This window comes from Platalea leucorodia, assembly GCF_965183815.1.
Source record: "Platalea leucorodia genome assembly, chromosome: 3".
Classification (NCBI taxonomy): domain Eukaryota; kingdom Metazoa; phylum Chordata; class Aves; order Pelecaniformes; family Threskiornithidae; genus Platalea; species Platalea leucorodia.
In genome coordinates this window covers 47,306,988-47,328,246 of record NC_138825.1, presented here as the reverse complement: position 1 = coordinate 47,328,246, position 21,259 = coordinate 47,306,988, and the positions used below count along the sequence as shown (strand labels likewise).

The 21,259-nt window shown below is 38.0% G+C and overlaps 1 protein-coding gene across 1 annotated transcript in view; it reads right to left on the bottom strand.

Moving 5' to 3' along the window:
• Positions 1 to 21,259, bottom strand: part of GALNT2 (polypeptide N-acetylgalactosaminyltransferase 2) — a gene marked incomplete at its 5' end in the record, with an annotated part of 103,164 nt that overhangs the window by 28,831 nt on the left and 53,074 nt on the right. The window contains 6 exons of the mRNA XM_082308022.1: positions 989 to 1,110; positions 4,499 to 4,564; positions 5,478 to 5,545; positions 6,100 to 6,198; positions 11,424 to 11,577; positions 18,410 to 18,500. Of these exons, the coding sequence (XP_082164148.1) occupies positions 989 to 1,110; positions 4,499 to 4,564; positions 5,478 to 5,545; positions 6,100 to 6,198; positions 11,424 to 11,577; positions 18,410 to 18,500 (600 nt within the window). The remainder of the gene's footprint in view (positions 1 to 988; positions 1,111 to 4,498; positions 4,565 to 5,477; positions 5,546 to 6,099; positions 6,199 to 11,423; positions 11,578 to 18,409; positions 18,501 to 21,259) is intronic.

Here is a 21,259-nt window from a genome sequence, read left to right as displayed (position 1 = left end):
TGATTAAAGTTATTTCTATTCCAAAATAGGATTTTAACTGCTGATATGGCTTAGGTAACTTAGAGTATTTCTGGAATACACAGTAAAGCATCATAGAACCAAACAGAATAAGGAAAACCAGTCATCAGTCGATAGCTTCTCCAATGGCATATTGAGTATATGGGTTTTACTCTCTCCCTCGCCCCCCCATCTTTTTGATGGGAAATGCAAAGGGAGGTGTAGGGAGGATAAGCGAAGAACTGGGCATTAACAAAACAGTAGCTTAGTAAAACCGTTTTGACCAGGACCATTATGAAAGAAAGCCTTTCCAGGAAGGGGAGTTTACCAGAAAGGGAATTCAATTAAGAATGAAGGAAAACCCTGTTGTCTTGAGTGTTCCCCAGTGCTTTTTGGGATCACACTTGATTCACTTTCCACTTCAACCGAGTTCCTCCAGAGCAAGTTAACAAGTATAACCAACCCCCAGAGAAAACAGTATACTTTCACTCTCAATCCTCTCAATTGCTTTTCCAGGACACAGACTAAGCATCATTTTCATAGAAACTGAGAGCCCGCAGTCCCTGCTCATTTCCACGAGAATTTTGGTTTCACAGCTCAATGTCTCTCCTATTATCACACTGAATCTTAATGAGGCATAAATACTCAGGTAAACTGAATTAGACTGAGATGATATTGGTTGAGGAGAACTATACTTTGGTCTAAAGATTTTCAGCACTTACTGAGGAGGTCCCTAAAGAACCAAAGCAGCATATATTTGAATTGCTTCTAAAGATAATAATAAATATTCACATTTTATGTTCCTGTGTTCACAGATTAAATGAACAAAAAGTGGGTTTTAATCACAGAACACTCCGATCATCTCCATCTCACTTCAGGAGAAAAAGCTTCCTTAGAAAAATGCATAAAATTAATGTCATATAAACCAGATGGCTTTAAAATTTAAAAGCTACCTCTTCAGGAAATTACTTTAGAAGAACTCTTTACTAACCTCAGCTACTCTTTCCAAAAGCGGTTCCAGCCAGTGTTCATTGCATTCACAGTGACTATCCAGGAAGGTCAGAACTTTTGCTTGTGCTGCATCTGCCCCTCTGACACGGGAGCGCATCAAGCCTGAGAAGTAAAGATTAAAAGTTTAAAGTAAAACAATCAACAGCAGTGAGAAACTATTGCATTCCAAGTTAAGTAATGAATTAAATTACTCTAACTCAGACAGGACAAACACACAAGTTCCATTATCAAAATGAGATGCTAGTTAACAATTCAGTGAAATGACTTCATAACACACAGCCTGTAAGCCTCCAACCTACCGCACCCTGGTCTACAGGTTTCAATCTGATTTAAATACAAGAATTAAAGTACCTTTTCAAAAAAGGTGATACACAAGTACGGCTGGGTCTGCATTACAGTAAATAGTATTTATACCAATAAATGTCACTCAAGATAGGTCCTGAAAACAAACACCTTTCTAACAGTTCTACGATAAAACTGAGGAAAGCACCATCATTAACTTACCTTCCCCACCTTTTTGCTGCCCTCCATCTTAGTTCTCACTGGTCCATCCATTCTTTTATCAACTTCTTCCAGAAATACCCATGCTTCATTAATTCATGTCTGAGAGCTTTCCTTCCACCCCTTTCAACTGTCTTTCCCCTGCATTTCTTGCAATTCCCTTGTTTTGTAGTTTGATTGTTTTGGTTTGGTTTTGGTGGTTTGTGGGGTTGTTTTTGTTTTGTTTTTGTTTTGTTTTTGGTTTTGTTTTCTTTTTGTTTTTGTTTTTGTTTTAATTAAATCTTATCTTGAAAAGATTTCTTTAGTAAGAAACTTCTGGTAAAGTCAAAAGTTTCTTCTCTTCTCTACACCTCAATTACACAGATCCCCTCACTGATTTACCCTGTTCCTTTCCTTCCTTCTCTTTTAATATTTGTTCATTGGATGACCTCACCATTATTTAAAGTCCCTTGCTATATATATACATATATATATACACACACACACACACACACCCCAGAACATTGCACCATGTACTTCAATACAGAAAAATAGCAACCTTCCTCTCATTCTTTTGCAAATTTCCTCCCTACTTTTCTCTATTACTATTCAAAATTTATTGATTTCATTGTCACTCAAGACCAAAGCCAAGTAACTACTTTTTTTTTTTCTTTTTCCTTCTACATTGTTCCCCATCAAACCTGTTCTGCTTTCCTAGCCCCCCAACTGAAATATTGTAGAAGAGTCACCCCACTTCTTTCCATCCTCTTTACAAAATAAACCTGCAAAATACGACTCTGCCAAACAGAACACAAGGTGCTTAAGAGGAAAAGCTTGTTTGCTCCGTCCAGCATTCAGCAGTAGCCTCATCAAGATCCTTGTACTACCTCTTACCACAAATGTGACTACTCCACTGTTGTAGCTACATGCTGTGCTGATGCTCTCCGACAGTAGTTTTACACCTTATCTGTTGCACATTGGCAGCTAACTGTACCTCGTTGCTTTTTATGCCATCTCCCTAATTCCAACCTTTGAACCTGTTCTGTTCATTTTTTCCACATCAAACCATTCCTCAAGCACTCTGGCTATGTTTCTTTTACTTTTGCAGTTCCTCCTTCTGGAGCTTATTATTTCTAAATTAAATTCCTATAGAACCTACTGTCTTGCCGTACTTCCATAGAAAACGCACAACAGCGTTTCCAATTTCAGATTTAGGGCCCAAAAAACAGAGGTAACCACTTGGGTCATTGAGTCCTCTACAATCACATTCAGCCTTACAACAGAAAGAGTCAAGAAGGTTCCCCTGAACATTTATTCTGTAGACTACCACCCACTCCACAACACACATGTTCCCCATAACAAACTCTGGTCTTACAGATGAGACTAAAAGCTACTATCACACATTTCCAAAAGCAAGGCAGTCAATGTCATCCCCTCCACAGACACCATCCCTTTATTTTAATTTTTGTTTTATAACACACTGCTTTTCTGTGTTGTTCATACAGAACTCTTAGCATCCTACACACTGGTTGATTCTACTGATTCTCTTAAATCTTAATTTTTATGTGTCTGAGATATCAGTATCAGCCTACACTTGAAAATGAAAAGCAAAGTGAGTATCAAACTCAAGCATAGCAAGCCAGCAATCAAATAAAATCTTACAGTATTTTAATTTAAAAGATTATCACCTGGTTGCACATATGGATGCCTAGGCAAAACTTTATGAACAGTGTAGTAGGTCCCATCGGTAATAATTTAATCTCAATCTCACGAAAATATCAAGTAAACTAGTGCTGCGCCTTCAATCTGCAAATAGTTGTTCTTTTCTGACATAGTAAAAGATTTGTCAAATTGTTATTTCATTTTCAGATATACTGATGCATACTTTTAAGTATGAATCTATATCTGCAGTACAAAGTTAATGTTTATAATTACTAAAAAATAAAAATCAAAAGTGTTACTTAATTCAGTTTTTTCCCATTACTATTATTTGCATTTTTAAGTGCTGTACTGATCAGAAAAATGACATTGATTTACTCAGAACCCTGCAACCATGGCAAGTCATAGAAGGCCTGCATTCCTAACAAGCCTTTGTTCACAAGTATATCCCAAACAAAGAATTTAAACACTAAGAACCCACAAACTTGCAATAACTTTAATTATGGGACAACACAGGTTTTGCGCATGTAATCTCCAGTTTCCAACAACCTAATATTTCTAGCTGCAGCCCCGGCCAGGCTGGCAGCCTAGAAGATACAGTGCTTATAGAAATAAACGAGCACGTATCTGCTAACTCAGTCAGCTATTTCAACTGTCAACTCTCAGTTATTATTTCAGACAGCTGTAGAATAACAGTTGCCTATATCTAATACTTTAAGCTCCATAGCCAGGAAGCTGCTGACTGAAGGGCTCAGTGATATGAGACCATAATTTACAAAGCAACACAGAAGAAAACAAAAAAGTAAGACAAGTTTGTTACATGGCACTCTGGCTTCAGCAAAACCGGCATACATGGCCCTGGCCCTCCTGGCTGCTCAAACCCTCTCAAGTCTGCTAAACTGTTTGCCAGGCCGTCCATCAACTGGATCCTTAAAATGATCTCTAGTAAGGGAAGCAGCAAAAAAACGGGCTATTTTTAAGCTGGATCATTTCAAACATTCATGCAGTTTACAGTGAGACCCTACATACAATGGAAGCAGCTTAACTGAGGATTCAGTACAGTAAGAGAAAGGAGAGGTTGAGGGTGAAAGGCAATTTCTCAAGTCAGCTTTCACTGTGAAAGCCAACAATGGCCAATTGCGCACAATATGGAATTAATCTGAATTACTGTTTTTACTTGCACAAATGCATTTGTTTTTATTCCTTCCACTAGTAAGCTGATTTATAAAGTTAAAATCCCCCCTTCAATATTGAATGTATAGCAGAATGTTCCTTTAAAAGACTTGATGAAGATGAACAGATAAGGCAGCACAGTGAAATTTGTGTCTTCCTTCCTGCAGATTAAGCCTACCTTCTCGGCGATCATTTCGAAGAACTCGCACTTTTTCAATTTTTCCCAAGAGAGCACCATCCTCAGCTTTAAAAAATAAAATAATTTAAAAAAAAAAAAAAATCAAGTTATGAGAACCAGTCTGATATCCAACACTGTATAGTATAAGAGTGGCTGTCTTCAAAGAAAAACGAAAGCTTTGTAGTGGAGAGTGTTTATGGTCATAAATCATTAAATATAAGATAGATGCTTTAAAAAAAGCCTACTTGTCTCACTAAAAGAAAACTTACCAGGCTAAGAAATTACTACCCTCATTACATTATTTAAAGCTAATTTAATTTCACACTCTTGAAATACTTTTATTTAATTATATTCTCTTTGCTTACTTTAGACAGTTTCTACATTGCATAAGGAAAAAAAAGCTTTTATAGGATTAAGCTATTTTCCAGAATTAACTGTTTTCTTTGCATGTAAGAAAGCTCACTTTTAAACCAACATAAAGGCTTAAACCTATCCTAAACTAGCTATAAACTACCAAGTGTAGACATCAACTTCCTTTAAGAAATGTTACTCAGAGGTCCATTTCAATTGTTCAAGTTTGTATTGCAATACCCTGGTACTTATAAAACCTTGACTTATTTTAGATTCAGTAAGAATTTTTCCAACAGACTGATGGAGACCAGCATTCATTTAAAGCAGTGCTACAGAAATATTTGGTGCAAGCATCATGGGTTTTATTTTTACATCAGATAACATGCTATGTAAAGGCTGTTTTCAACTATACACTCTGCTCCTTCAGCTAGCAGGAAATAATAAGTATTTATCAGAACTCTTCACATTTCCACAATGAGAGATACGAAAGAATTAAGACCTGGTTTTGGATCAGTCTCTGCAAACTCCTATTCATGTGACCTATTCTCAAGCAAGTCACCTACTACCCTCCACAGAAAGTCTTGCCAGAATAAACAAAATAAAATTAGGACCCTGTAAAAGTACTTACGATCGTTACTGTAGTCATCCACCAGTATAATTTCCTTAATAAGATGTGATGGGCTTTTTTTAAGGACACTGAAACAGACAAAAAAGCATTCAATACTAAGCAGTCTTAATTTTCCATAATAATGTCATAAAAGCCATTACTTTGTTAAGCCACAATGATGCTATGTTCAACAACAGCTATTGGCTTATTCTTTTGGAAAGTGTTTGTGAAGAGAGGCACATGTACAATCATTCTCCCACAAAATTTGAGCCTCCAGAACGCAGTGCATTAGACAATTTGTAACATGGAAGTTTTGCAGATATCTTTAGGTCAAATATCTTCTGAGAATCCACATTCCCTGATTTTTTTTTCTTGAAACTAGTTATACAGCCAGCCTCCACACATCATCTGGTAATTGGTTCCACGCTTTCATGCATTTGTAGTTAAGGGAAGCAATTTTGTTTAACATCACTATTTCAGAATGTAAGAACTGGAGGCATCAATGAAATTAAGGCTCATCTTCCCCTCTGCAAATGGTTCAGAAACACGTAACGGATTGTTTCTTCCCTTCCTTATCATAAGCCATTATCTCACACGAATGAATGGCCTTTAGGGAAAAAATCAAGGTCTCTCTTAGGTATACCTGACAACAGTTCGAAGCAAAGCAGATCTTGCCTCATTATGAAAGGTGATCACCACACTAGTGGCTGGCAAATCTATCCGCCATTGTTTCCGTTGACACCTGAAAGACATAATACCCTGTCATTTGAACATAATATTTGCATCCCAGGCTTAGCAGACAGCCTTCATTGTGAAGCAGTTATCTACTAACCTCATGTACACACCACCTCTACCTAGCAAGAATGAAATTTCTTGTTTTCAGGTGAGGTTATAATCAACTCCTCTTCTGCCACTTTTGGTAGTTGTCTTAGTACACAACAGACTAAGAAGTCAGTGTCGGATATAGGCAGGTTCAGAAAAGTCACCGGACTATCATCACTGCACTATGTTGTAAATACCTTTCATGCAACTGAGTATGAAACCAGAGCACTTATTTTACTTTAAAAGCATTCAATAAATCTAAGCAAATGAGCATTTTTTTCAATGAAAATGCACAGGTTCACAGGCTACCATATACCTTTTCTTTAGAAGGGGACATGTCCACTTCTCCCTTTATTTTTAAAGTTACTGTAGCATCCTGGTCTTGCTCATAGATAAAACTTCTCATTAGAACAGAAAACTGTTTTTAAGGATTGTGACATTCAGAATTTGAAAAACAAAGCTAGCTGTGACAACGTTGAGCCAACTAAACACAGAACCACATCCTTCCAAACCATAAAGAGAATGAAATATTCCATCTATATCAACTCATTTTTCATCACCTCTAGTAGCCTGAAATTAATATAATAAGGAAAAGAAGCAAATCCCAAAATACTTCCTGTAGGACTACATATAGTTAAGCTGTTTAAATCCACTGACAATAAACCTAAAAAAATCACTACTCTCATTGTATTAGACACTAACAGTACTAGAAAACACTGTTTATCGAGTTTATGCTGAAAGCATTGCAGTCTGACAGGTCACCATGCTGATCCCCATTCACGCAGTAGCATACGTATTTCTTCACATATCCTTTATTTAATATTACAACAGGCCTAGCTGTCTTCAGGAGATAAACCCAGCTAGCATACACCTGTAGCAAATTCAGCAAGTAATTCTGTACTCTGTGCAGTATTAATCAAACTAGCTTTTACGGGAAGAGAGGTAAGTTACATTGCTACCTAAACTTCTAAATCTAGGCCTCTGCCTGTATAAAAGGCCTCCCCACACCTGATTAAACATCTGTGATATGCATCATAAGCCACGCAACCTTCAGCTTCGTGGAATCAGCGAGCAAGCAGCCATGCGCTTCGTGCCCTTGCCCAGCTTACAAAATCCCAAGGACCTGCAGTGTTTTCAGTACTACCCACCCATAATGTCACACACATTAGTGCTTGCTGTGAAACAAAACACTATTGTGCCATGGTGACCTCACTCACTCTGAAGAAAAACAAAGCCCATGCCAACTCTACAATTGCTACGTCAGATTAGCAAGGCCTTATCTAGCTTTGTTTCTCAAATGGTGGGCGTACAAGATGGCTTCCTCACTAGCGCCCAGCGTTGAAGCAATAAATCACAAACTTGTATGCATTTCTGGAAAGTAAAGAATTAAGACCTTCTCTACTGTGAGCTTCTGCCAATTCATCTAGACAGCTACAAGACATCCAGCTATTACACACCAAAGCCTATGGTGCCAAAAAAGATATTCTTTTTTCTGCTAATTTTCAAATTGCCCACAGAGGACAAGCCTACTGTGCATCCAGTTATCGCATGAAGCACTTACATTAGAATAATTTTAAAAGTCACATTAAACTGACACTGATCTCTTTGCAGAAGAGAGCATTTGAGCCAGAGCACATCTTAGGGTGGAATTACTCAAGGCAATGAAGCCTCTCTATTTCAAGAAAACTCAAGAGAAGAGCACTACTGTGTAATTCTGAGGGAGAAATTAAGATTTTTAGACTTCCAGATAAAACTGGAGGAATGTTTCACTGAGTATTTCTGCTCTCAGCTCATCAAAAATCCCTGCTTTAACTGACTCAGTAGCAGTCCTCCTCCTATTCTGCTGTGTCAATAGTGTCACAGTTAAAACTCAAACCACAGAAACAATGGCATTACTTTTGGCATGGAGATTAGACTGTCTTTCCTCAAGTTACAGCACTTAATTTTACATGCAGAATGAGAAAATACATTTGAATAAAACAGAACTTAAACTGAAAACTTCAATCTAGACCTTCAATGCTTAGCATAGGTCATTAAAATCAGTTAAAACATGAAAAGTACATTCTTTACCCCAGAAATTTGAGTTTCTGGGCTAGTTCGTATCATCAACAAATTTTCTGAAACCTCTGCGGTTTGTTGAAACCATTTTTTGACAGCAATATCCACTTTAACCAGTGCAAGGAGAACATTCACCTCAGCAGATATCTGAGTACCAAAGAGACAGGAAAATTTGTTTCTTCTCTACTGAAGAATAAAACTTGAGTGTCAGATCAGAAGCTTCTAATAGTTGCCAAATGAGAAAGAAAACGCAGTTTAGTCCAGCTAAAGTACTTACCAGTAATTCTCAAGGATCATGCCAACACATCAGGTAAGAGACATGATCAGAAACCACTGATCCAAAGTAAGGTGGTGGACATTGGTCCACAAAAACCATGAAGTAGTTCATCCTTCATACCACCTGGGAGAATATTTTACACTGACAGGAGGACAGCTCTGGAAGTTTCCTATTACAACTGTGACGCTCACTTTCTGGATCTCCAGAATCTACCGTGACAGGGATAGCTCTCAGTTACACGTCGTAAACAGACTGCAACAGAAGGAAACCCAGCGGTTTCTCACAGCTGTTGGAAGTGGCAGTTGTGAGCATCAGCTGGAGTGAGAATCTGCAGTCCTGCTCAGGCCTCCTCTCTCTGCTTCCTTTCTTATGTTGTATCTGCCTGTTTCTCACTTCTCCCTTTTGCTTAAAATAAGGGCAAGCACAGCTTAAACAGGCGAACCAAAGTGCTTTCTAGTACTGCTGATAGGCTTTCACAAAAAGCAGGTAGGAAACTTTGGTCTTAACCTGATGCTAGTAAAAGTCTGTCCAATGCAGAAAAGACTAAGCAATGTCGCATAAAAAGAGATGCATAATTACACACACATTTACATATCTTATGTAGAAACCTAATAAACTAAGCAGCCTAGACAATTTCAGCAATTAAATAGTATTATTAGATAGTTATTTGAGAGTCAAACAGCCTCTTAGACATGTCAATACAATTAATTAAAAGTTGCTTAAGTAGAAACAAGTATTTCCTCATCCAGGTTTCTTTTCTTAAAGAAAGAGATTGTAGCAGCTCCATAGGAGATCTTAATCTTAACCCAGTTACCTCCAATTTTATTGAAAATAACATGCTTCCAAGTGTCACGTACTCAGATCTGTAACATGCTCTTCTTCCTATGGCTATTGCTCTTGCTCTTTCCATTGGACAGTTCCCAAACAAATATTTCATGTGACTTTTTCAGCTTCTGCAGTGAATGTCCTTGCCAAAATAGAAGGAAAATTAATTGCAACGTGGCAGGGAAAGCATCATGGACTATTTGCAGGAATGATTGCTGCAGTTTGGGGTTTGGGTTTTTTGTTTGGTCATTTGGTTGGTCTTTTTTCTTTAAAACAATGACTATTTACAGACTGATGGGCACTTAAATCTGCTCCATGGCAAAGCCTAAGCAATAATCACAGCACAGATACAGTCCTTCCCCAGAAACATCTCTCTCTCTCTCTCTCTCCATTGCAGGGTTCTTTTCCAGCTCCATTAAGTGAAAAAACCCAGGCAGGTCAGCATATAATCACAACCCTGACAGTTAAAACAAACATAGCCACTGTAATGTAATTTGTCTCTTGTCATCTCTCATTTAAGTTCTTCTCAAAGGAGAGCATTTGTCTGTTAGACCCCCCTCAGACGTCATTAAGTATCTAAAAAAATTCCAAATTCAGCATATCTGAATCATAGAAGCTTCTAGAAGTTGGTGGCTGAGCTTTGCTCTTGGGGGAAAAAATACCTGGTCTAAAAAGTTAGAATGCATTTCTTGTGGGGGGGAAAAAAAAAAAAAGTATGTGTGATGAAGAAAATTCAAAAGTTATTTTAAACTCCTCAGTATACCATGGGCATCATGGCTTTTCACTGCTTTCATGGCAACAAGTGAAACACCAGATTCCTTCTACTTTCCTGTTCAATTAATTAATGGCAAATTATACAAGACTTGCTTTACACTATCTACAAGTCATCTGCTTAAAGGAACCCAAAACCATGCTATTATACAAGGGATTTAAAAATGACACAGAAAGGGTCTGAGTTTCTACACAAATCTCCTTTGCTATGCCACTCCTGATTAAAGAGCTTTATGGAGAAAAAACAGGCACCTTCCTTTTCTCTCTCCTTCTGGTGTCTCCTCCAGCTTCTTCTACCTCCAAAGCTGTGAATGTACATTCAACTTAACTGCAGCATTAGTGAGGCAAATTATCTATACACGGTTGGCTAATTTTATGCTTTCAGCCTATACCTGCCTAGTTTTTTTAAAAAAAAAAAGTTCAACCTGCTTTTGTTATTTTTCTTTAAGTTACTGAAGTCCTAGTAATCAACTGTTGTTTTAATATTAATCAATTCTGCTTAAACAAGATTAGTGCAAGTCACCCAAACCCTTTTTCAAATTAAAAGTCTTCTCTACCCACAAGAAAATAATATTTTTCCTTACTCTGAAGTGTACTATTTCCTGAATCTGCACAAGCAGCCTGACATAGCAAAAGTTTTTGAGCATCTGAAGTGTAATTCTGTCCTGTGTTCACCGAGGTGTGCATAAATGGATTCCTTTAGGTCTGGAGTTGGCAATTGTCACATACGTAGAAAAACGGAATCACAGAGCGACTGAGATCGGGAGGGGCCCCTGAAAAATCTTAGTCCAAACTCCCTGCTCAAAGCACGGCCAGCTACAGGAGGCTGTGCATTGGGCTTTGAATATCCCTAAGCCAGGGGACGTCACCCCCTCTCTGGGCAACCTGCCTCACTGTTTGATCATCCTCACAGTGAAAGAGACTTTGAAATCTAGAAACCAAGAAAAGCCATCAGATAAACAGGAACAAAAAGAGACTGAAATGCAGCACCAGTCTGGATATAGAATACACACTGATGGAAGTCATGGAAACAGAAAAACTTGATTAAGATTCATTGTTCTTTAACCCACTGTTTAAGGATCGCACCGCAGTTCACTGTTCCTGTTATTTTAAAAGCTGGAGAGCTCCTGCTTTAGAAAAAACCACCTGCTGCTCAAAAGCCGTAAATACAAAAAAGTTAATCCAAGTCAAACATGGCTCAGTTTGGCACTTACTGATCATGCCTGGTGTCAGGAATGCTTCGGTCCATTCGCAGTTTGTCACTTTCTACCTGATTGAACTTATTGCGGGCATATGGATCCTGACCAGACCGCACTATGGTAGCGCCAACATAAGCATCTTGATCAAAGTCTTGCCACCGAACTTTTCCTACAATAGAAAAACAGAAAAATATCCAATTTAATCTTCACAATTTAAAGAACAGCATTCAGCAATCCAAACATAACTGATGAAATAGCTTGTTTTTATAATTTTGCAACAAAGTAATCAAACCTCAACAGTATTGTTAACAGTGTAACACCAACAGTCACTTTTGCAGATTAAATTCTTCTAGAACACCCTGCAAATTAACATAAAGTTGAACAATTTTACAGATCTCAGTTTATACAAGTAGTCACCAGACCATGCTTCATCTTGTCCTTTTTGTCTGTTGGGTTTTTTTTAACCCCAGCTACCACAATTTCCATTTTTAAAAAAAACCCTCCACATATCAACAGGCATTAATATGGCAGATGATCTGGCTATAAAGTTATCCAAGTAACATTTATTTTTTAAGATCCAGTCTAGACTTCAAAGACATTATAATTTAATTTACTGTCTCATTACATAAGTAAAAACATAGTCAGTTATAATCAAACCATTCCAGGAACGGGCCTTTTAGAAGTACAAGGCAGCATTATTCTCAAAAAACTGCCTTTCATGTAGGCAGAGCACTAGATCACCCTCCTACATGGCATAACTTTAACCTCCTCAACAATCAGAGCTGATTCATAGATTAATCCCTCTTTAACAAGGACCGTGTTATTATGTGACTGGTTGTGGCACTAACATGGAAAGGCAGATTAGCATCCAGTCACCAGGAATTAAATTTCAGGACTTTCACCATGTTCAGGTGTAAAACAACGGTATGATATTTACCAAATGTCTTAAAGCTATCAGTTCTTACCTCTGGTTGAACATTTACTTTTTTGCCTATTAACAGCCAGACCTGTGCTACCTACAGCAAATTTATACCACCTTTAACTCAAAATCAGAGCTCAAGTTCTAATGCAATACAGACATTCTTGTTTTATCATGGATGCGTATGAGAATATCCTGCAAGCATGTTGTGGTGAACACAGAATGCTGTTGGCATATAAAAATAGATACAAAGCAAAAGCTGTATTTTGGGGTCACTGTTTATTACAGATGAGAGGAGTTAATGTTCATTATTTTCATAATTAACATACAAAGTTTTTGAGGTACTTCCAGCTGTGTTCAGTAAGTAGCAGGTTGCAGAGATGTCACTCCATTCAAGCTCAGCTTTTAGACAAATATTGTAGCTCAGGGATATCCTAAACTAAACTGATATGAATAGAGGGAATACTACTCTAACAGCTGTTTACAAGAGTCAGAGGTTGCTCAGATGTTTCAAGGTTTGCCTTTGCTGGGTCTCTCAACCTGCACAGCATGAAAATTAAGGCAGGCCTCATTTACAGCTTCCTACCCATAAGCCATGTCCCAACTATGGTGCATTAACTCCTGCTAGAAGATTCTGATATGGAAAGAACACTTTCCATCATTAAACAAAATAATTGTCTGTTGTTTAACCAGACAAATACCACCAACTGGATTAAAAATTCTCTCTAATCTCAGGATCATCTGAGGAGGTCATCTACAAAAGCAACTTGGACCCAAGGTGTGATTTGGTTATCAGATGGTAGCGGAGGTTATAAGGCAAAAATATCAAGGTTGGGGGGGGAGGTGGTTTTGGCCTCGTTGGTTTGTTTTCAAGAAACTTCCAACATCCAAGTAGTCAGAGTAAGACAAAAGTGCCCATACTTTTGGATTACTGGTTTAAGAGCTAGCCAGTTAACACTAAGCAACTATTTTTACATCTGAATTACCATCCTGAAGAAGTTAAAACATGCACACACACACAGAGAAGCCAGAACTAGAGAGTTAAACAAAAACAGACTGCAGAACATTTAATAGACACTTGGTGAAGCAGCCCAGAGGGGAAACTATAGGAAAATAACTGAAGGAAAAAACCCACAAATTTTCAAATTCCAGTTACTGAAAAAAACCCAACCCTAAAAAATAAGCTTTCCAGCTATCGTTGGTAGCCCACACACTGCCAAGAGTTTTTCTTAGCCTTTCAAGTTTTCTTCAAAATATTTCCAGGAACTTACTCTGAAAACAAGTTTACACTTCAGCCAGCTACCACACTACAAATAACCCAATACAGAATTGTTTACAAAAATTACACCAAACCTCACTTGCAACAAAACTATACAAAATGCAGAGTGGCTTGACTCGGGAAACTGGGAGAAACAGCAGAGATCACAAGATCACCTCCCCGTATAACTCTCCTTTACATTTCCCAATGCTTTTGTAACCTCCTCGGTAACTAAACTATATTATCACTCTTGCTTCTGATTTATAATACAGCTTCAATCTGGAACATATGTTGAATATTTTCTGAAATATTTGAATATTTTTTGAAATACAGGACATGTCATGTCGCTGCTTTTCCAGTCTAAAAATAAAGATTTTAGTGTATTTTACAAAATATAATCTCCACTTAAAATGCATTTATATAGGACTTGCAACTTTCAAACACTCCAGCTTCCAATGAATTTTAATGCTATGCCTGCTTCAGGACTGTCAGCCCCATCCACTCCTCTAGGTGCCTTCCATCCACTAGAAGGAGTAGCTAACACACAAGAGGTGGTGAGGGCATCACATCAGTGGTACCGGTGATGCAGTCATAAGCATTCTTCTTAAACAGGTGGTGTTCTTTGTGAACTGCAACATGGGCTGCCCACATGGTTACAAGTGCTAACAGCTCGAGCCACCTGCTGGAAAATGAAAGGCTAATCCAAAGCTAAGGGTCCTGAACTTGGGTCACAACAACCCCGTGCAATGCTACAGGCTTGGGGAAGAGTGTCTGGAGAGCTGCTCAGAGGAAAAGGACCTGGGGGTGTTGGCTGAGAGCCAGCTGAATATGAGCCAGCAGTACGCCCAGGTGGGCAAGAAGTCCAATAGCATCCCAGCTTGTATCAGGAATAGTGTGGCCAGCAGGACCAGGGAGGTGACAGTGCCCCTGTACTCGGCACTGGTGAGGCCGCACTTCAAATACTGTGTTCAGTTTTGGGCCCCTCACTACAAGAAGGACATCGAGGTGCTGTAGCGCATCTAAAGAAGGGCAACAAAGCCGGTGAAGGGTCTGGAGCACAAGTCTTAGGAGGAGCGGCTGAGGGAGCTGGGGTTGTTTAGTCTGGAGAAGAGGAAGCTGAGGGGAGACCTTATTGCTCTCTACAACTACCTGAAAGGAGGCTGTAGCGAGGTGGGGGTCGGTCTCTTCTCCCAAGTAACAAGTGACAGGATGAGAGGAACCTCCCCTGGCGCAGCTTGAGGCTGTTTTAGGTTGGAGGAAAAATGTCTTCACTGAAAGGGTTATCAAGCCCTGGCACAGGCTGCCCAGGGAAGTGGTTGAGTCTCCATCCCTGGAGGTATTTAAAAGACATGTAGACGTGGTGCTTAGGGACATGGTTTAGTTGTGGACTTGGTAGTGTTAGGTTAACAGTTGGACTTTATGATCTTAAGAGTCTTTTCCAATCTCCATGATCTTATGATTCTAAGTATACTGTCCAGCCTTACTTTTGCCAAAAGGCTTGCCTTTCTGACAATTTATCAACCAAATTTTGAAGTTAGAAGTGGTTTAACAAAACTTTTTCCAATAATAGGTATTTTTTCTGTTGTATGCTTTTCTGGGGTACACAAACAGAAGCATGTTTGATTTAATTTCTTCTGGGGAGTCAGCTGGCTCTGTAGTTTCCTGAGTTTCAATGACATTTCCAGGTGGAATGAGTATCAGAAAATGCAACTACATTATTTCAACCTTAAATTAAGCAACTCCGTAACTTCAAATTCAAGCAAATATGTGTTTACATGTACTGAGATCTAACATGACAATAAATTAATCTTTTATCTTTTAAACTCAACAGTAAATGAACTGCAGAGTTTGCTATCAGAGTCAAATAGAGACAAAAAAAAAAAAAAAAAAAATCACTGAACTGGCTAAGAACCCGGAACCAGGGTATGCTGCAGTGCTAGACTTGGTTTTGACAAGAAGTGCTTATTTTACAGGCTGTTCTGAGCCTGAGAAGCTGAGCAGAAACAAGAAAAAGGTGAAATCCAGTGAAGCTGCTTCTTTTTGTCCCAGATATTTCCCAACTCTTAAGTCTTGAAGAAGGCAATCAACAAAAATTGTGCAATTCAGTGCTATTATTTTTAATAATAAGCTCATTGATTTTAAATAGGAAGCATATTTTGATTTTTTTGTTCTGTAATAAGTAGCCATATTTAAAAAATAGTGCTAGTTTGGTACATTTTATTCCATTCCAGTTTCCATCCAAGTAGAGCTTGATATAAATAATTTAAAATGTATCATTTACCATTTTCCAAGACTTGAAAACCAGCAAATGCAACACTAGTCCAGAAAACAGAGTAAATTTGAGAAGAAAAAAAAGAGACCACTTCATAGGGCTAAATTTACTGAAAAGCAGTGACAGCCCACAGAATATAAGAACAAGTGAGTTTGGCTTCAGGAGCCAGGAAGGAGGCAAAGCCTGGCACTGGCTCCAGCAGAAGGCCCTGTCAATATGAATCAGATCTATTAGGGAAAAGTCAGATAACAGTAAGAGCAGCTTGAAGCGAGATCGAAGAGAAAAAAAGCATAGCAGATAAATCTGCAGGCAACCAAGCGGCAGGCAACAAAGAGCAGGAATAGATGGATACAAAATCCCCTAAAGAGCTTGCACTCCCTCTTACTGACTCAATACAGCTTAAAGGCAGTAGTATACTCAATATAAATATGATTGTTTTGACTTACAAGCATTAAGAAATTCCAGATCTTCATTATCTAACAAAGAGGTGTCTGAGTACCTGCTGAAACTCCTACCATTACAGAGCACCGGTTATACAGTTTTGCTTAGTTATCCATGCAGACAGTTCAGGGTCAGTCTTTCTAACTACAAGAGCTAACATTACTATTTTACAAAAGAAGAAACAGACTTTTGCAGCATATAAAAAAAGTCATCAAATGACAAAGGATAGATACACCCTGATGTACAGAAGGTAAAAAAAACCTAACAGTTTAATCTTTATATAAAGCTATTTAAAAAAAAAAGATAATAAACAATTCCTTAATTCCGAGAAGTCCTGAAAGACAGCATACTGCATAATGCTGAAACCTGAACGACAGGTCTCCTAACCTCAGAGGAAAAGCAAGAAAGTTTTGAACCAAAGCCCTCCTAAAATTTGATCACTTTGCTTTAAAACAGTGCAGAAAAAATCTGCAGAAATATGAATTCCATGCTTCATTGCCACAAGGATTCAAAAGTTTGCCTACACAAATTGAGATAATCAAAATAGTGATTTAAGAGTGCATAATTCTGTCTGTGTAGCATTTGATGTTTGACTCAAAACTCTCATACTACTTTGCAGTAACGATTCTCCTGCCTGTTAAATCAAGCTGTAAGAGATTACTAATCAACAGATGAAATGAAAAAAAGCCCTAATCTGCTCTACTTTACACTTAATTTTACTTCTAGCTTCAACCCTTCTGGCTTCTGATGTCTCTCCCTTTCAATCAGTGACACTTCCCACTTGTTTTAATACTCAGATGGCTACTTAGTGCCACTGAGAAAGGAAGGTCTTAGAGGAAATGTATAGGGTTTGGCCCAGAATAAACATTCAAAAAGGGGAAATAAGAATAGTAGCTGGAAGGTACAAAATTGACTGACCTATAATCCCAGTAACAATATTTGCAGAGAGTTCTGTTAAGGGAAAAAATACTTGGAAAGATCTGCCAGAAACCAAGTTAAATAAGCCAGACTGTTCAACTTTTTAGGATTTATTTCCCAATTCATACACAAAGTAAAAGTTTTGCCAAAAAAGTATACATATATAACCAGAATCTTGTTTCTCCTTTCCAGAAAGCAGCTAAGACAAGGTAGGCCAAATGCTACAGAAAAAAGCCATAAATGTCAAACAGCTTATACCGTACCGGAGTCCAAGACTGTAAAACAAAAATCATACCTCACACATTATTGGGGATGGAAGTTTCCAGCTGCTTAAAGGAAAGTTTACCTTAGTTAGTTCTTTCTTCAAGACCTCATAGCATTTCAAATGTTCGACTAAGACAAATTTGTAAGCCAAACATTAGGATTAATCAAATAAGAGTAAAACGTGTTGTGAAGCTATCTGGTCGGACGTTGTCCTCCTTGTATGGTAAACTTTTTGAATACAGTGTAAAATACTCAAATCCTTTTTACTCTTTCTGAATTCCTTTGCACATCAATTCTAGCTATATATTAAATCTCATTAAGCAGCAAAAGAAGTTTTATGGAAGCAGTCACATGAAATGAAGGTTCCTTCACACTTAATTTTCCTAGCTCATCCTCAAGGCACAAGACCATTTCATTAAATAAAACAAAATTCATGTTGCACTTTTTATTTGCCAGCATGTGACAAATGCTGAGCAAGTATGAGAAAAATAAGGTACACCATCAGCACACTCAGGAAAAACTGCCACATCAAAAGCCAGACAAAACTAAAAAAGTATGAACCTTGGCTGAATCTTCAGTCAGAAGCACAGTCCCAAGGCAACTTGTCTGTTCTCTGCCAGCACTATCCATCGAGAGAAATGGACTACTTTTGTACAAGAGGCTTTTACAGCAGCGCAAACCTATTGCAGGACAATACAAACGTACTAGCAAAGAGTCACATTTGCTATGGTTTTAAACCCAAAGGAGCAGTGAAGCAGGTAAGATTTAAGGAAGCTGAAGTTTTAAGAATAGAGAAGTACATATTGCTAAAATAATCCTAGCACTTCCAAACTACAAAGAATGAATCAGAACAACTGCTATGCTTTATGGCTTTCAAGGATAAATGTTTTATGGCTATGGATCTTTCATAACAAATGTTACTGCAATACCTGGAGGTAGAGTCTCCACACTTTGTGCTTTGTCCTCCCCATCATTGCCACGCACGTCTTTCCTTTTGGGGTCGACATCATTTGGGTCCTCCTGAAAAAAGTACATAATCTTTAAAATAATCTCCTCAATTGATTTAAATTTTGTGTCTTCAAAGCAAACAGTAGTAACTAAGCTTTGTGGATTTTAAACTTGTGAAGTGGTCCAAGAGAGTTAACTTTGGATTTTAAGAGAAAGGATGATTATTTCCTTCATTACGTGAAAAATATAATAAACAGAACAAAAATTTAAGACAGGCTTTTCCATTTAATTTATGCAGCAATTCTTACTTGGAAAAAATGTAATTGTTTAGGAAGGAAATGTATTAGGAAAAATGAAATAATACATTTATTATTAAAAAAAAATCAGTAGTACTCAAGTGAGCAGGGCAGGCAAAAAGATTAAACAACACCTGAAAAAAGCCCTGCTCTAGCAAGGAATAGGCCAAATAGGAGAGTCATCTGAAAAAGAGAAGTCGCATTATCTAGCAGTTATATCCACAGCGGCAGCTTCCAAAATACTTGCAAGTTGTTATTTTCACGTGCTCATTTCAGTGGAGCTTATTCTGGGTTTCACAAGCAACTCTGCTAGATTTGCGAAGCCAGTAATATTGACAATACCCATGGGGGGGCGGGGGGGGGGGGGGAGGAGTATTAATAAGTTTCATCTCCCCCCGCCAATTTCTAACATTGACTCTAAATCTGTAAATCTTATTTTCCTTTCAACAGAGAAAAACACTCTTGTATGCTCATTACCAAAAAACATACAAGATGTCAAGCTTGAATTGGGTCTTTATCACATTGTGCTTTTGGAAAAAGTGGAGAAGAGGGTAACTCTTTAACAAAAAAAAAAAAATATATATGTATTATTAGCAACTGTATGCTGATTTGTACATTACATTTAGCCAACGGAGTTAAGTGCCACCAGCTTCTGTTATTCTCACACACGTGCCAAAGGAAATTCTGTTGCCTTTTCTAAGTCTACACTGAAGAAGTCCCAGTTATAACATTGGTTTTATTTGCACAACCCCACTAAAGGCAACACCTGTAGTACCTCATGTAAGAAGATGCAATACTATGCCCATACTAATAAATCAAGTGCACCTAGAAACATTATCAGTCACCAAAGCCAAGCAGGGCAGAATGGTTCATAACTCTTCTAGGAATCTGCCCGAGCCTCCAGAACAGGGTGATGGTGTACAAAGTGCATACTGTAAACTGTCTCTGCCACCCCAGCTCCTAAGCCACATCTGGGAATTCTTTGGGTAGAATAGCAAGTAGTTGGAACAGGCCAAATTCGTGCTGGGGAATATTTCAACCACAAATGATATCATTTCAGTATGTCCCCAGGCATGTCTGAATTTTCCAATGTAAATTCAGTGCCTACCTAATGTAGACACTTAAGCTAATAGCTGAAAAAAGGCTTTCTTAAATACTGAAATGCAAAACTGAATACTGATGCTTTTTTGTAATTCTTAATCATTTTCAGAGAAGAATAGCCATATAGACACTAACTCAATTAAGAATTAAATGCTACAAATGCATGTTTTTCATAGAATTGTGTATCGAGAATGCCAGAGAGAGAGAATTTGTCAAGGTTCTTTTACTAAATTCATCATATGGTCCATGCTTTGGGTTACTGGGCCTTGTGCTTTGCTTAAATGAAGATTAAAGCAATAAAAATAAATAAGTAAAAAAAAACAAACAAAAACCCTACTATCGCATTTCAAGAAAAACATCAAGGCTGGTGAGGGAAAGTATCTTTCACTGTGCACTGAGTCCCACCAGCACACTGAAACAGAAACTTTCTATGGTTCTGTAAAGTTGTATTTCACTGGTTATTTGGCTTTGTGCACCATGCTAAAAGATAGCAATGCTATGGAAACACTTAAGTGCAAGTATCAACTGTAGCTGGAAGAAAAATCTTCCCAGTAAGAATGTCAAGTTTTGCAAAAATTCCACCAAGCTCATCACTGTCCCAAATTACTGTAGTAAGTCTAAAAATATACCTAGGTAAGTTGAAAAACAAATGTAAAACATCAGTTAAGCAAGCAAAAAGAAATTGCAGGGATTTCTCCTGTCGTTAAACAAAAACTACCAAGTGCTTCCTCATTCCCTTTCCCTCCCCTCCCCTTTAAGTCTTTAGGGGAAAACTCTGTCCTCCCATTAATACCACCAGCTGAGGAGCATGTGCCATCAAGCATGATTATTTATCAAGTTCTTCCACTTCAGTGGTGGTGGTGTGTTTTGGTTTTTTGGGGTTTTTTTTAATTAACACAAACTACCAAAGGCAAAGGTTAGATTTAGAGATTTAATAGCTAAATGCCATTTTAAATTCTTATAAATTTGAGGCTTCTAGGAAACTACTTGGGTACAGCCTTCAGAAGTTCTGAGGGGAGCCAAGCTGCTAGGATGAAAGTTCCCACCGCAGATTGCTGGATGTTCAACTTGCCTCCTAGGACTCCCTATAAAACAGTGTAGTGCTAGGAGAGTATGGGACATGAACCTCTGTGCCCCAGATTAGGACTCTCTAGTATTTTTCTTCTCCAAAAAAGTCTATTTTAATGATTTTTAAAGTAGACTACTCAGCTAAAACTGATGTTCTGTTGTAAGCACTAAACTTTCACCCAATAAAACATTTGGAAAGTACATGTGGGCATCCCATGTCTTTTAGGGGCAAACAATATGTTATATCCTTCAGAGAGAATTCGAGTGCACAAAAGGAGAAGAAAGCAGACATTAAAACCATAGACGTAAATACAACCAGTTTCTTTACAACTCTGACTGTAAATAGCTTCAGCATGTTAATTTGGT